Source organism: Myodes glareolus, chromosome 7, assembly GCF_982192425.1.
Source record: "Myodes glareolus chromosome 7, mMyoGla1.1, whole genome shotgun sequence".
NCBI lineage: Eukaryota > Metazoa > Chordata > Mammalia > Rodentia > Cricetidae > Myodes > Myodes glareolus.
This window is the reverse complement of record NC_142032.1, coordinates 26,216,479-26,231,473: the sequence shown is the minus strand read 5'-3', so window position 1 is coordinate 26,231,473 and position 14,995 is coordinate 26,216,479. Positions and strand designations below refer to the sequence as shown.

General features: G+C 43.4%; 1 protein-coding gene across 1 annotated transcript; it reads right to left on the bottom strand.

Moving 5' to 3' along the window:
• Positions 1-5,613: 5,613 nt before the first annotated feature.
• Positions 5,614-14,122, bottom strand: Ankrd1 (ankyrin repeat domain 1). The gene is made up of 9 exons (XM_048438909.3): positions 13,881-14,122; positions 13,107-13,286; positions 11,889-12,026; positions 11,550-11,657; positions 10,485-10,583; positions 9,223-9,321; positions 8,965-9,063; positions 8,751-8,849; positions 5,614-6,464 (listed from the first exon to the last, which is right to left on the bottom strand). Exons 1-9 carry the CDS (start codon positions 13,905-13,907, stop codon positions 6,354-6,356), a joined length of 960 nt encoding a protein of 319 aa, XP_048294866.1. The 5' UTR covers positions 13,908-14,122; the 3' UTR covers positions 5,614-6,353.
• Between the last annotated feature and the right edge of the window lie 873 nt (positions 14,123-14,995).

The window sequence follows — 14,995 nt, the reverse complement described above, 5'->3', positions numbered from 1 at the left end:
TATCTTGCATGCAGGACACCATTGTTGAGCAAAGGGTTTGTGGCTCGTTTCTCCTTTGGTAGCATGCAGAATACCTTCCTGTACCAAAGTTGCTGTCATGTAAGGGGAAAAGGTCTACGTAGGCTCCAGCTTGGCTTCTCCATGGTCAGTGAGTTGTCTGCGTGTTGTCTTCAGCAATGGAGCTTTGCTGTCAGTTTATGGAGAGCAACCTATAGTCTTGGCAACAGCTTGGGTTGTTTAAGGATTCCCATGAAGCACCTTTGGCCAAGAGCTTAAGGAGATGTAACTCAATCTCAGTATTGAAAGCTTCATTTGGTGACAAGAGATGGCCAGTTGAGGCTCTGTCTCCTTCACTGGCAATTTCATTCACATCAGCTTTGTATGTATATATTTCAGAAGGCTATTGTATTTGGTTTTTATACCACCCCTCAAATGGTCCTTATTTTTATCTGTCTCTGTATCCCTTCCCTTGTCCCCCTCTTCCCTCCCAATCCTTACTTGATCCTCTTTTTTCCAGTCCCTACCCATCACATCCATAACCCAAATACTACGTTTTTTTTTAAAAAAAAAGTGGCAATAATTATTCTATCCCCCCTTTCTAAGGAGACGTATCTGCATCACCCCCAAGTCCCTGACTTTATACCTAATTTCTGTGGTTCTGTGGATTATAGCTTAATTGTCATTTATTTAACCGCTAATATCCACAAATAAGAAAATACAGGCCATATTTGTCTTCCAGGATCAGGCTTACCTCAGGGTGATTTTTTTTCTAGTTCCTCCCAATTACCTGCAAATTTCTGATTTCATTTTTTTAACAACTGAATAATATTCCCTTGTGTGAATGTGCTATTTTCTCTGCCCATTCTTCTGTTGAGAAACATCTGGATTGTTTCCAGTTTCTGGCTATTATGAATAGACCAGCAATGAACATGGTTAACAAGTGTCTCTATAGTAGGATGAAGCTTCCTTTGGCTATATGCCCAAAAGTGGTGTAGCTGGATTTGAAGGTAGATCATTTCCCGTCTTCTTGAGGAACTGCGACACTGATTTTCATAGTGCTATACAAGTTTGCACTTCCACCAGAGATGGAGGGGTATCCTTTACTCCACATCTTCTAGAATGAGCTGCTCACTTTTTTGTTGTTGTTGATCTTAGCCATTCTGGTGGGTGTAAGATGAAATCTCAAAGTGCTTTTGATTTGCATTCCCTGATGACTAAGGATGGTAAACATTTCTTTAAGTGTTTTTCAGCCATTTGAGTTTCTTTGTTTGAGAATTCTGTTTAGATAGTGGTGGTGCACAGCAGTAGGATTTGCTAAAAGAGATGGAAGCAGGAGGATCACGAGTTCAAGGTCAGCCTGTGCTACAATTTTTTTTTATAATTTAAACAGTAAAACTGACCATCCTACCAAAAACAACCTATGGATTCAAAGCAATCCCCGTTAAAATTCTATCATAATTCTTCACAGCTCTTGAAAGGACAGTTCTCAGCTTCATATGGAAACACACATATATACTATAGCTAAAACAAAAATAATGGAACTACTGGAGTTATCACCATCTCTGACCTCAAATTGTACTGCAGAGCTAACATTGGAAGGCCTTGCTGGCTAGTCAGAGGTTGCAGTCTATCGGCCTGGTAGCTTTTTCCAAAAGCTCTGACATGAAGACTCCGTCCCCAGTGAAACTTCCTGCTTGCTACCTTCCCTTATCTGCAGAATGTCCCTGGGCCTGGAGGACTGACCTTATCTGAAAGCTGTTTCTAAACCAGATACCCGATTTATTTCTAGGGTGACCCTTGGCAGAAATTCCTGCTAGAAGCCTCCCCTGCTGCACATAATGCTAACTAAGACCTGCGCCAGGAGCTCTGCTATAGGACCCTACTGCCACACAGGAAACCTTATAATGGGCCCATGCCACTGAATGCGAATTAGGATTTGTCCCCCCAGTATTTTCCTTATACTCTGGAATAAAGTTGAGCTGATTCACCAGCTGTCTGGAGGCTTATAATCCCAGCTACTCAGGAGACCAAGGTAAGAGGGTCACAAATTGAAGGACTGCCTAGACTAAAGTGAGTTCAAGTACATCACAGGCTTGGGCACTTGGCTGTGTGCATGAGGCCCTGGGTGTAAACCCCCAATATTGAAAAGAAGAAAGACTAGCAGCAACCACATTTTAAGGACATTTTATGACAAGTTAAAGAGTTTGCACTTGATCTCAAGAGAAATGTGACACCACTGAACAGTTTGAAAGAGGGAACTTACTGGATCAGACTTGCCTTTTAGGAAACTTCTGGCAGCAACTAAAAACAGCAGAGCAGAGGTGGGACCGGAGAGGGTCTCAGCAGTTAAGAGCAGTTGCTTCACTTCCAGAGGACCTGGCTTCAATCCCCAGCACTCTCTTTGGGCAATTCAAATATCTTGTAACTCTAGTTCCAGGGAATCCCACACTCTTCTGGCTTCTGTGGGCTCCTACACACACACACACACACACACACACACACACACACACAAAAAAAAATCTTTTTTTAAAAAGAGATTAGTAAACAAACCTGAAGGCCAGGAGGCAGGAGCGATGTTTGCAGAATCCTGATGTTGCAGGCCTTGCCCAGATTGGAGGTCACAGAGTACTGGGCAGACTCTCACAAGATGCCAGCATGTTTGATACGACTTGATCAAAAGGGCTGAATAAAAATAAAGTCAAGAACAACTTCCAGAATTCTCCATCAGCCAATGAAGTATTTTCTTCAGGGAGAAAGGGAACACAAGATAAAAGACCAAAAGCAAAGCTAGTTCAGGGGGAAGACAGGCACTTCTAAAACCTGTTGGTGTGATAGAAATGGGATAAATAATATCAGTCAGATGTCATCGTGAGCAAGAGAAACACTGTCTGTGTTGGAAGTACTGACTCTATCCTATAGCTTAGATCACTGACTCGCAACCTGTGGCTCGCAACCCCTCCGGACCCTTTCAGAAGGGTCACTGAAGATCATCAGAAAACACAAATGTTTATATTACAATTCATAACAGTAGCGTGAAGCACCAATGAAAATAATTTTATGGTTGGGGGTCACCACAGTGTGAGGAACTGTGTTAAAGGGTCGCAGCATTAAGAAGGTTGAGAACCACTGCCTTAGATCTCTCACCAGGTGATGCAGGATGCTATGGGAAGACAGTGCTGGGGTTTGACATGAGTCTTCCTCAGACATCGGATATCCCGAGTTCCAAACATTCCCCACACCCTTGAGATTGCCCATGCCCTGCTGTTGCCTGCAGAACTCCAGGCTTGAATAAACCTGTTCATCTTCTAGAATCTCCCTCAAGCCTGACACCTCCAAGAAGTCATAAAAAAAAAAAACAAAACTCCACCACATATGGTCCTCCACCTTTTAGATACTGAGAGAGCACTCTGGGGTTCCCCCTTCATTGGACCTAAAATAGACTGATATTATCTATTATTTCTACTTGTTTCTTTATTGCTTGTCTGTCCCAGTGGGGCTGAGACAGTTCGATGCATTTTTCTCACCAGATGTCTTTAGCGCCTCACTTAGCATTTGCCAACAAACTTTTTCCACTGAAGGTCAAAAGCCATTGATCCAGAATGTTCTCTCATGGGAGGCCTTTGACCCTGTCAGCACCTGTCCACAATACAAAGATTAATAAGCCCCTAAGTAGTGAGTTAAGCCCTGATGAGAACTCAAGAAGTGCTTGCTTAACTTGCAGTAATTATTCTTCCCGCCAGGGGTCTCTTTTTCCACACCATTGGAGTGGAAACAACAGCTTTTTTTTAGTTCTCTGCCTCTGGCCTCAATAGCAGGAGCTGGTAAGAAAGCATAGAGATTGGTGGAGGGGGAAAGGAGGGTGGGAGGGGAGGAGAAGGGGAGAGGGGAGGGGAGAGGAAAACTTGAGGGACCTGGATAGTCAAGAGGGAGAAGAACAGAGATGGAGAGCAAGGAAAGAGATATCTTGATTGAGGGAGCCATTATGGGGCTAGCAAGAAACCTGGCACTAGAGAAATTCCCAGGAATCCACAAAGATGACCCCTGCTTAGACCTTAAGCAATAGAGGAGAGGGTGCCCGAAATGGCCTTGCCTTGTAGTCAGGTTGATGAATATCTTAAATGTCACCATAGAACCTTCATCCAGCAACTGATGGAAGCAGAGGCAGAGAGCCACAGCCGAGCACTGGGCTGAGCTCCCAAAGTTCAATGAGAGTGGAAGGAGTGAGAATGCGAGCGAAGAGATCAAGGCCATGATGGGGACACCCACTGAAACAGCTTACTTAAGCAAATATGAGCCCACCAACTCCAGTCTGACAGGGAAGGAACCAGCATAGGACCAAACTAGGCCCTCTGAATGTGTGGGTGACAGTTGCATGGCTGGGACAGACTGAGGGGCCATTGGCAGTGGCACAAGGATTTATCCCTACTGCTTGAACTGTTTTTTTATTTTTTGTTTTGTTTTGTTTTTTTGTTTTTGTTTTTGTTTTTGGTTTTTTTTTTTTTGGAACCTATTCTCTTTGGAGGGATACCTTGCTTAGCCTTGATATAGTGGGCAGGGCCTTGGACCTGCCTCAATGCGCTAGACTTTGTTGACTCCCCATGGGAAACCTTATCCTCTCTGAGGAGTGGATGGGAAGTGGGGTGGGGGAAGGTGGATGGAACAAGAGGAGGGGAGGGAGTAGGAACTGAGATTGGTATGCAAAATGAGAAAAGCTCATTTTTAAAAAAATAAATATTTTAAAATGTTAAAATGGTATTTTTAGGCACCAAGGATAAAATATGCTTAAGTTATGATTTTCATCATTAAAGAGCTCAAGAAATGTAAAAGGGTAGACAATTACAATATCATATGACAGAGGTAAAAACATTTAGGTGTGTAAACACAACTGTAGAAATAAAAAACTTGAACTAAAACAAAAAATGCAGATTCACAGGCCCCACCTGAGACCAGCTGAGGGCAACTCTTCAGTTTATCAAGATACCTGGGGTGACTGGTCAGCACATTAAGTTCTGAGACTATGGTTTCTATAGGACATTTCTTTTTTTTCTTCCCTCTTCCTTTTTTATTTCTTTTTTTTATTAAAGATTTATTTATTTATTATGTAGACAGTGTTTTGGCATGTATGGCCACACATCAGAAGAGGGCACTAAATCTTGTTATAAATGGTTATGAGCCACCACGTGGTTGCTGTGAATTGAACTCAGTACCTCTGGAAGAGCAATGAGTGCTCTTAACCTCTGAGCCATCTCTCCAGCCCCCTTCTTCATTTCTTATTAATTGTTTTTAGATTTATTTTATTTTAACGTGCATGAGCATTTGACTGCAGGTATGATGTTCCCCATGTGCGTGCCTGGTGCCTGTGGAAGTGAGGAGAGCATCCGATCCCCTGGGACTGGCTTTATGGATGTCTGTGAGCCCTTACGGGGTGCTGGGAACCAAACTCAGGTCCTCTGCAAGAACAGCAAGGGCTGTTAACCACCGAACCATCTTCCCAAACCCCTAGACTTTTCTAATCTGAGAAGGTTGAAAAGCACTGATAAACAAGCATCTTCCTAAAGGATTCTTTACAAGAGACATTCCCACCACTGCACTGACAAAGAGCTTAGAGCAGAGTTTAGAATTTGTTTGCATTTATTATGAATATAAAATATACATACAACACAATATACATTTACACATTTACAGTGTCTGTCTTTCCTTTTGCCTTAGATTTCAGCGACCGCAGTTCATCATGGCCTCACTTTCCACTCCCTTCTCCTCCCTGCTCTCATTCATGTAGTCCCCTCCACCTGGGATAGAGAGTCGTGTAACTTAGTAAACAACCAATCAAGCCAAACTTCTGGGTGAACAGCGGGCTTCAGTGTCTGTCCTGCAGAATCCCTTTCACCCCCTTCCCCATCAACACATGCCTTCTGCTGCTTCATTCAAAGATGAGCAGTAAGAATTCAGAAGAGAGCTGCAATGATCACCCTTGCCATTTAAAAATACACTGAATAGCTCTATGTGACAGAGAAGAAAAGTATGCGAGTAGACATCATTCATCCACATGGTTTGAGATCTATGGGATGCTGAATGTTGCATACAGATTGAGTTTTACTCCCCCGCCCCCAAAATGCTCGTGAAAGCCTGAATACCAGTGTTACCAAATAAATAAATAAATAGAAATAAATAAGAATGGTGAGCATCACTAAAGGAAATTTGAACACCTATAACCCAGGGCTTTCTCGAAGCATCTTTAAGTCTATCTCCCCGACCCTCTGGCAAACAAAAGCTGGATCTTAGAGCTGGTTGCTCTTCCGGTAGGCAATGCTTCAAAAACACCTATGAGCAGCTCCTGTCGAGCGTCTCCTTCCTTAGAATGTAGATATGCGAGAGGTTTTGTAGCCATTCTCTTTGAGGCTGTCGAATATTGCTTTGGTTCCATTCTGCCAGTGCAGGACCAGGTCCATGGGGGTCTTCCCAGCCTACACAGAAGAAAGGAAACGTTGACTTCCAGGTGGGAGGAGCCCATCAGCCCACACTCTCTGTATCTGATGAGGCATATTATCAAAGTATCTGCTTTTTGCTGTGAGTGATCTACTTTTTATTCTAACTGTCCTATCACTGGTTTTGATGTTGTTTCTATTGACTTCTCCTCCCACCATCCCCAGAACTATCCCAGGTATTGGGGGAAATCCCTGGTCCTTAGGCACTAAAGTAACAAAGAGCCTCAGGTCATTGTGAAAGTCAAAATGTATGCAGGTATTTCTAGGACCTTGCAGACCTTGAAGACCTGTGGTAAGTCTACTTTCACCAAGCCATGGGTAACCATCCCGTTGCTGCCCGGCTGTTGACTGCTCTGTAGGTTTTTCACAACTCAGAATTTTCACCAGGGTTTCTTACAAAATTTACTTTCTTTGAAATTGGTGTTAGAGACATGTAAATAAATAATTTTTTTTCAGTCCCAAATTTGATCTCCCTTATGCACATGCCTCAAGATATTTACACATATTAAAACCGCAGCACTTTGCAATTCTTCTCTTTAGATATGAGAAATCCTAAGTATTTCTGTATTGGGCTCAGAAGTACTCTTGATCCCAGAGATTGTAGACTGGCTGCTTTGATATGCTAATCAACATGGAGAGTTGGTTTTGCTCAGGTCAGGGAAGAGAGGAAGGGAGAGAATCAAGAGATTTTTTTTTAATGTAAATTTGTGACTTACAAAAACAAGTAAACACAAAAAAAAGATTTCTCAAGGTACTGGATTGGAGAAGAGCCACCATCAAGAACCTATTCCCCCCACACACACACCCCCCACACCCCGCACAGAGCCTAGTAGCCACTCACTGATGTCATTTATGAAACCTCTCTGGCCCAAGTGACAATATGCATTATCATTTATTTCTGCTTATGGTCTTTCATTGCTTGTAATAAATAAATAAATAAATAAATAAATAAATAAATAGGCCCTTACCTTCTGCATCTTTGAAGATTTCCTTGAATATACTTTAGGTTCATTTTTGAAGAGAGAAATATTGGGTGACACTAATCCCAGTACCTAGCAGGGGACCCTACTGCTAACATTCCCCAAACCGAGTAGGCACCACCTACCCACTCCTCATTCTTCCTTCTTCTCCTCACCATGTCAGGTTCCCACTCCACGTAGCCCAAGCTAGTCGTGGACCTAAGATCCTCTTCCACAGTGCTGGGATTTGGGGCACACTCAGTTTCCTTTTTAACTGTCCCTTCAGCCTCACAGTCACACAAAAAGAGGAGGCGGTCATTTGCCTCAAGAAGACCTTTCCTCTTTTTAACAATTCTTCAAAACCCTCAAGAGCATTTCTTTGGGGATTTATGACTGTCTTCCTGCTGATCTTCTTTAAGTTATGGTAGATGATGTTTGCCTGGGGATTGTAGCCATGAGGGTAAGTTGCTTACATTCCCCATGTACAGTAGAAGTTAAATTAATACATATGTATACTTAGGTAGGAATCTTGGGATCTAGTGTAGGAAATTAATTCAAGACATGTACATAAAAAGTGGACAATGAATGGTAGTTATCTTTTTAAAAAAAAAATCAGAAAAAGCATGGTAGCCCCTGGAAGAATGGCAACATTCTGCATTGTTGTAAGGAAAGAAGGACTATTTGGAATTCCCCAGACTGCTTATTGATTAATTTCAGTCTCTATGTTATTTAGAGATATTTTGAGAAAGGCAGGTGTATTTATTCCTACCTACTTCAGCCTCTATTCAGCCAGGAATGACCAAGGCAGGTTGGAATTATCCAATGTGGCTTTTATTTTTTTGTAAGTTTTATTTATGTATGTATTATATGTATGAATGCTCTGTCTACATGTATGCCTGTAAGCTAGAAAAGGGCACCAAACCCCATTACAGATGGTTGTGAGGTACCATGTAGTTGCTGGGAATTGAACTCAGGTCCTCTGGAAGCCAGTGCACGTAATCACTGGGCCGTCTCTCCAGTCCCACCATGTGTATTTAAAGGTGACAATTTTGACTATCTTTTATTCAAGACCAATCTTTCAAAGAACTATCAGGTTCTAAGATCAGAACAGAAGTTCAAGTTTCCCCGATATTTGACCCTATGACCCGGGTCCTTGCCAAGTCACACCCTGTCCTTATGGAAACAGACACATTTGAACCATTAGTGTATCTTAAAAGCTACTACCATGGGAATTATACTTGCAAATATTTGAGAAATTCTGGAAAGCAGGACGCTGACCAGTGGCACCCTTGCTTTGACTACTTACACAGTTCTTGACGTTGAGGTCCGCCCCGAAGGTCATCAGGAGCCGGATCATCTTATAACGATTCAACCTCACGGCATCGTGCAGTGGGGTATCTCCTTCCTAGAAGCAGGGCAAGCAGGCAGGAAGTGTGAAGCCAGGAAGTGGATCCTGCCAGAGTATCCTGGCTTGCCTGAGGGATTTCCAATAAGGTGTCTCAGCTTTGTGGGTTACTCACTCTGTCCTTGGCGTTGAGATCCGCCTCGCAAGCAATGAGATGCTCAGCACACTCGTAGTGACCAGTCCTCACGGCCACGTGCAGTGCTGTGCTGAGCAGCTAAAAAATTAGAAAACAGAGGAAGGAGTGAGAACAGGCACTGTCGAGGCCCCGAGGTGCCTGCATATGGTGTGTGTGTGTGTGTGGTGTCCACAGAATAAGGACTAACAGAGGACCTCCGTGGCAAGCAGGGAGCAGAAGCCTAAGGCAGGGAAATACCTTGTCTCGGGCACTGATTTTGGCACCTTTGTTCAACAACAGTTTCAGCACATCTAGGTTTCCTCCACGACATGCCCAGTGGATGGCTGTGGATTCAAGCTATTTGGGAAAGGAAAAACACAAGACAAGACAGTGTGAAGGAGAATTTTGTTGGGAGTGGGAGTTGGTCTTTAGTTTCAAAGGTTCCGGAGTATATGGACCACTGATAGCTCTGGGCGTTCTTGGTCTTGAGAGGCACTTCTGTGATTCGTCTAAATAGCTCAGCTAAACTGTGTGGGAGTCGCTGGATTTATGTGCATTTTTAATAAGTCTGATCATGTTCCAGAATATCTTAATCTGGATTGAACACCTCATCCCAGGTCCCTGTCTTTCTTTGGCCATTTCCTGCTGGCTCTGTGCTCTGTTTACACACGCACAGCCTAGGGACCTCAGCTGTCAATCTCTGTGGTCACCTTATGCTGCACTTAGAAGAGATCGCCACCTCTCTGCTTTGTTTGCTACGTGTCTGGACTTCCAGATTCCAAACTTGGCCATCTCTTCATCCAAACTTTATTATTATTAGCTTCTTAAGACTTTTCAATATTTTCAATATTTTTCCCTTTGACTCAATGCAGGCTAGGCTCTTCAGAACTTTTTTTTATTCCTTTTCCATTTTACCATAATGTCAAACTGAGCTGCATATAAATAAATGAAGCATTTCCCAGTTCAATCTTCAGGGTATAAAATAGATTGTCTACTGGTCTTTATGGAAGTCATAGCAGCTGACTGTCAGGGTCTGAATAGCAGCCACTTTCCTTAGCTGTGATTCATTTAATATGCAGCCTGACTCCAAATCTCATCGGTGGCAATTGGCATCCATCATATAAAGTACACAGCTAGGAAATTCACATGCATTGCTGGCAGCTGAGAGGCCAGGAGCAGGCTGGGCTGTCTGAAGCAAGGAGTGGGGTGTTGAAAGGCCAGGAATGCTACTGACTTGATAATGACCCAAATTCTCTGCTGAGGTTGTTGAATTCTGCCCAACAACTTTCACTTCCTCTTCTCTGCAACACTCCACTCCTTTTCAGGCCGCCTGGAAAATACTTTCCACATGACCCAGCCCCACTGCCCAATGACCCTTTGTATGGAGAAGGGAGCTCCTGACTAGTTTTCTCAGATCAATTTTCAGTCCAGTCGGGCTAGTTTTTTCACTGTACGTTTTCCTGAGCTTTCAGACGGCCTGTTTACTTTGGCTCATTTCCAAACAAAAAAAATATATTTACCATATCACGGAATTCAATCTGGGCTCCAGCCTCCATTAACTTCTCCACAATTGCCAAGTGTCCTTCTAAGCATGCTCTATGGAGAGCGGTCCGTTTATACTGTCGAAGATTAAAACAAGAGATAGTGGTGCATATAAAAAATGCGCATAATCCTTTAAGAGCTATGAAGCTTGGCCTACGATGACCTAAGTGATAGAAAGGCCATGATTTTTTTTTTTTTTTTATGAATCAGAATACCAAAGCTCCTGAAATTGCAGGATTAGAATAATTATCTGGCAGCTAGAACCTAAGCTTCTGGGCCTAGACCCTGCCTAAGTGCTAAAGGCCAAGGCAAAGGGATGTGGACTTCAAACCTCACAAACCACCTCAATGGGGAAGTGTCCCCTTTTGTGTTTGCACAAGCCAAGTACGGCAGACAGTTGTCTTCCATCCAAACTCGGTGCTAGGTCGAATATCGAAAACCATTAAGTTAATTTTTAAAAGAAAGGAAACTCAGCTTTGGTATGAACTGTCCTCTCAGTTCATCAGAGATGCGATACAAAGTCACGATTTCTGACAAGTTGGCTTTGTATTAACGAGTTGTTAGGCTAACAGAGGAGACCGTGCTTACAGATAAACTGAGGCAAAGATAACGCACCGGAGCTGCTCCAAATCGGACAGTGACAGAGCTAAACTAGGAATTCCACCTTCCCCTTCTACTGCCGAGCTATCAGGGTCTAAACAATGCTGCTGCGAATATTACCTTTCTTCAGGAGAAACTTTTTGGCCTTGCCTTTATGGAAGTCTCTCCAAAGGATCTAAGTTAAAGACAAGCTTTCTTCATATAAATCAGACAGAATTATGTGAGAACAGGAAAAATTCCATGCAATCCATCATGCTAATCTAGTATTTGGGGGTTGTGGGGTGGGGGAGAACAAAACATTCATTTTTATGCTCCTGGCAGATGTAGCAACAGCTGGAGAAACTTTTAAGTGGAAGACATCGCAGACTGCATTTGCCAGCCTAAAGGAAGCAGAAGACATCCCAGACTGCATTTGCCAGCCTGCAGGAAGGCATCAGCCCTACCTCATCGCAGACATCAGGGCTGTTCTTGTCTGACAGGAATTTCTCTACGACGGGCAGTTTGTTTTCCAGTGCAGCTTTCAGAAACCTCGGCACATCCACGGGTTCAGTCTAAAGTGAGGAAGGAGGAGGGAGAGGAGAAGAGAGAGAGAGAGAGAGAGCAGGAGAAGGAAGAGGAGGGTGGTAAAGAAGTGGATGAGAACAAAGAAGAGAGAGAGAGATTGAGGAGAAAGGAGAAAAAAGAAAAGAGGAAGAGTCACGGGTTTTGCAGCCGTTCTCTCCACGGCACACACCCCTATAGCCCACTTGGGTGCACAGTCCTGGAAACCACACCATCCTTACAATCACTTCCGGCTCTGGCTCCTTCACAACTGGAACTTTAGTTTTCTTGTATTTTTTTCTTTTCTTCAGTTGAACGATTATTTCAAGGTCTTCCAAGTTCTCAAGCTTTGACCTTTGTTCTAGTTTTTTCTTTTTGAGCTTAAAAGGGGGGAGGGAAGAAATCAGATGTTTAAAACTCTGATAAGTTCTAACTATGGTGGTGTATGAACAAATTAAAGTTCTGAAGGAAGTGTATGAATGCTTTGCTCAGAAAGGAAATGTAAAGCACTTTTAAGAAAATGTCTAGCTGGGCGGTGGTGGCGCACGCCTTTAATCCCAGCACTCGGGAGGCAGAGGCAGGCGGATCTAGGTGAGTTCGAGGCCAGCCTGGTCTACAAGAGCTTAGTTCCAGGAAAGGCTCCAAAACCACAGAGAAACCCTGTCTCGAAAAACCAAAAAAAAAAAAAAAAAAAAAAAAAAAAAGAAAAAGAAAAAGAAAAAGAAAATGTCTATCTTCAGTGATTTTTTTTTTTCATTAAGGTATCTGGGGTCTAATTTTAATCTAAGTCATATTTACTTCCTTTGCTTGTAGAACTAGCCCTTGACTAATTGGATGGAGGTGCAATGAAGTCTCTCAGTGATCATTTTGTAATTAGTACCATAAGTCCCAGATTTCTATAGAATTTGTGTTCTCACCTTGCTTTACCTAGGAAGGAAAATACATACTAAGTGCTCAAATGCTGATGCCGTTCTCTCTCAAGTGACCCTCACTACTCAGAGACTCAGAACAGAGATCACTGCCAACTAGTGTACTTCTTATTATGTTAGTAAACAATAAAATATCAATAAAAACTTCAACAAGGACAAATGCCAATAAATATCGCAAACTTATTCTGACGACAATTCATGGCAACTAATGTTATAAAAATGAAGAACTCTTGGCTCAACATTAAGTAAACAGTGTGTCCCACTGGGGCTTCCCAAGTTATGGACTATCTTTCTGTCTTTTGATCAAAACATGGTCATAGCACATAAAATCATTGATTCAGAATCCAGAGGTCATGGTCTCATCTAAGAACCATTTCCCAAATCATTTCCAAGAATACTGCTTCTTTTCATCTTTGTGGGTTCAAATTCGGTGAAGAAACATCTTTAGAAGAGTTTATTTTCCTTCTCCCCATCTTCAAGGATCTCTACACCCCCAGTCTCCCACTGCTAGATTCCACGGGAGGTCCTCACCTCTGCCTCTCGCTGTTTCTCACGTTTCCATTGTTCCTCCTCCAGGTTCACGCGGTGGACTGGAAGTGTCTTCAAATCCTCTTGTTTCTCCAAAGCAACAGCAGCTTCATATTCTCCATCTCTGAAATCCCCAGGAAGGAAGTCCCCTGCGGCCCCATTGCTATTCTTCTTCCCTGTTACCTATATGTGAGGAAGACGGTGAAGTCAGTGCCAATGCTACCCAACCTAGGGTCACTCTCCCCAAAGGATGTTGTTGGAGGTCCTCCGTCCTCCCTCCGTGATGAGCGCCACGCTCAGGCAGTGTACTGTCGGAGGCATAGCTACAGATCTCCCAGGATGACCTGCTCTCTCAAGAGTAAGACAAGGTGTATACCAGGTTGGCACACATAAAATTACTTTTAGCCACGCAACCCGCTTTCACCAACACGCCCCACTTACTTTTCAATTCTTTCATTTCGGTCTTGAGTTGTGCAGTGTCCAGACATTTATTTTTGCCATAAAACTTCTACCCCAAGGCACGATAACCACAGTATTGCATACCACAGTACTGAGACCCAAGGAGAAGACAATCAACAAGAAACATGCAGAAAATGCACAGCTGTCTGCTCTGAGTTTTCCCACTTGTATCCTGGCGTAAACAAACCCTATTCCGTACTTGACATTTGCAGACTTCCCTTACATTAAATTATGCCTCCAAACGAAAGGGCTTCTGAGCTTTCACATAAAAGCCAAGATGAACCAGGTTTGGTCAGGTGACGAAGGTGTCTTACGTACCAGCTCCTCTACTCTCAGCACCATCATGCTGGCAGCGATGCGTCTGGACGTGTCTCTGTCTCGTGGATGAACCCCTGGAGTTGTCCCGATGGAGCCCCTCTACACCAGCTGGTTATATAGCTAGGGCTGAGTGAGATAATCTTCCAACCTGGGAAGTCAAGTATCACCCCTGCCCCCACCGATGGCCAGCTCAGAGGCAGGTGAATTTTCATTCCAGACTCAGTGTCTGGGAAGCCCAAGAGGGAGATGACAAGCTGGCCACAGTGTACACGAATCAGGAAGAAATGTGAGATGGCCATTCCTTTGGCAGTGACCGCACAGCTCAGCAATGCGAGTCATCCTACTTATCGGGAAGCCAGGGACAGCTGTCTGTTAATATTGCACCACATCGGGGCTCTTTGTCCGTCTTTGCCAGCTTTCCTGGGGACTGACCTATCAGGAAAATGCACGCTGTGCTCACACCCACGGCGATATCTTTCTGATAACCAGACTTATCAGCACTCAAGTTGGGGGGAAGTGTTGCTTCAGGACATCCTATTCCTGTGGATAAACAGCCCGAGGGGAAGGAGCTGGGTCCTGGTGGCACTTGTCTATATCTGTTTGGAATTCTCTAGAGTGATGTCTGGGGCTAAAACGGCTCCATGACATGCCACCTTACCACCATTATAAGTAATTAAAAGCATTCGGTAATGCACTTTCATTTTAGGGCATCACCGACCATAATTAGCACATGGCATACTTACTGTGTTCTCAAACCGAAGGCTAAGCAAGAATGTTTCCCTCAAAATGGATCAGTGTGGTCCAGAGACAGATATGAGGCCAGTTCTTAGCAGAAGCACGACCTTGATGCTGTCATTGAGATCGAGTTTTCAAATGCTGTGGAGAAAGCTTGAGCAAAGCCCGAGAGAAATGCAGACTTGAGGCTAGAGATTGGTGGGCTAACGTTAGAGCATCCGCTTAGACGCATGAGGTTTTCGTGTTCTGTCCCTCACACTGAAACAAAAAAGCCACAAGCTTTGCTCCTGAGAGAGATAAAAATACTTGTTTCTGGCTTCTCATTTGCTGAGATGTTAAATTAAGAAAAAATAAATATTTAAGTCTTTTTACTTAAAAAA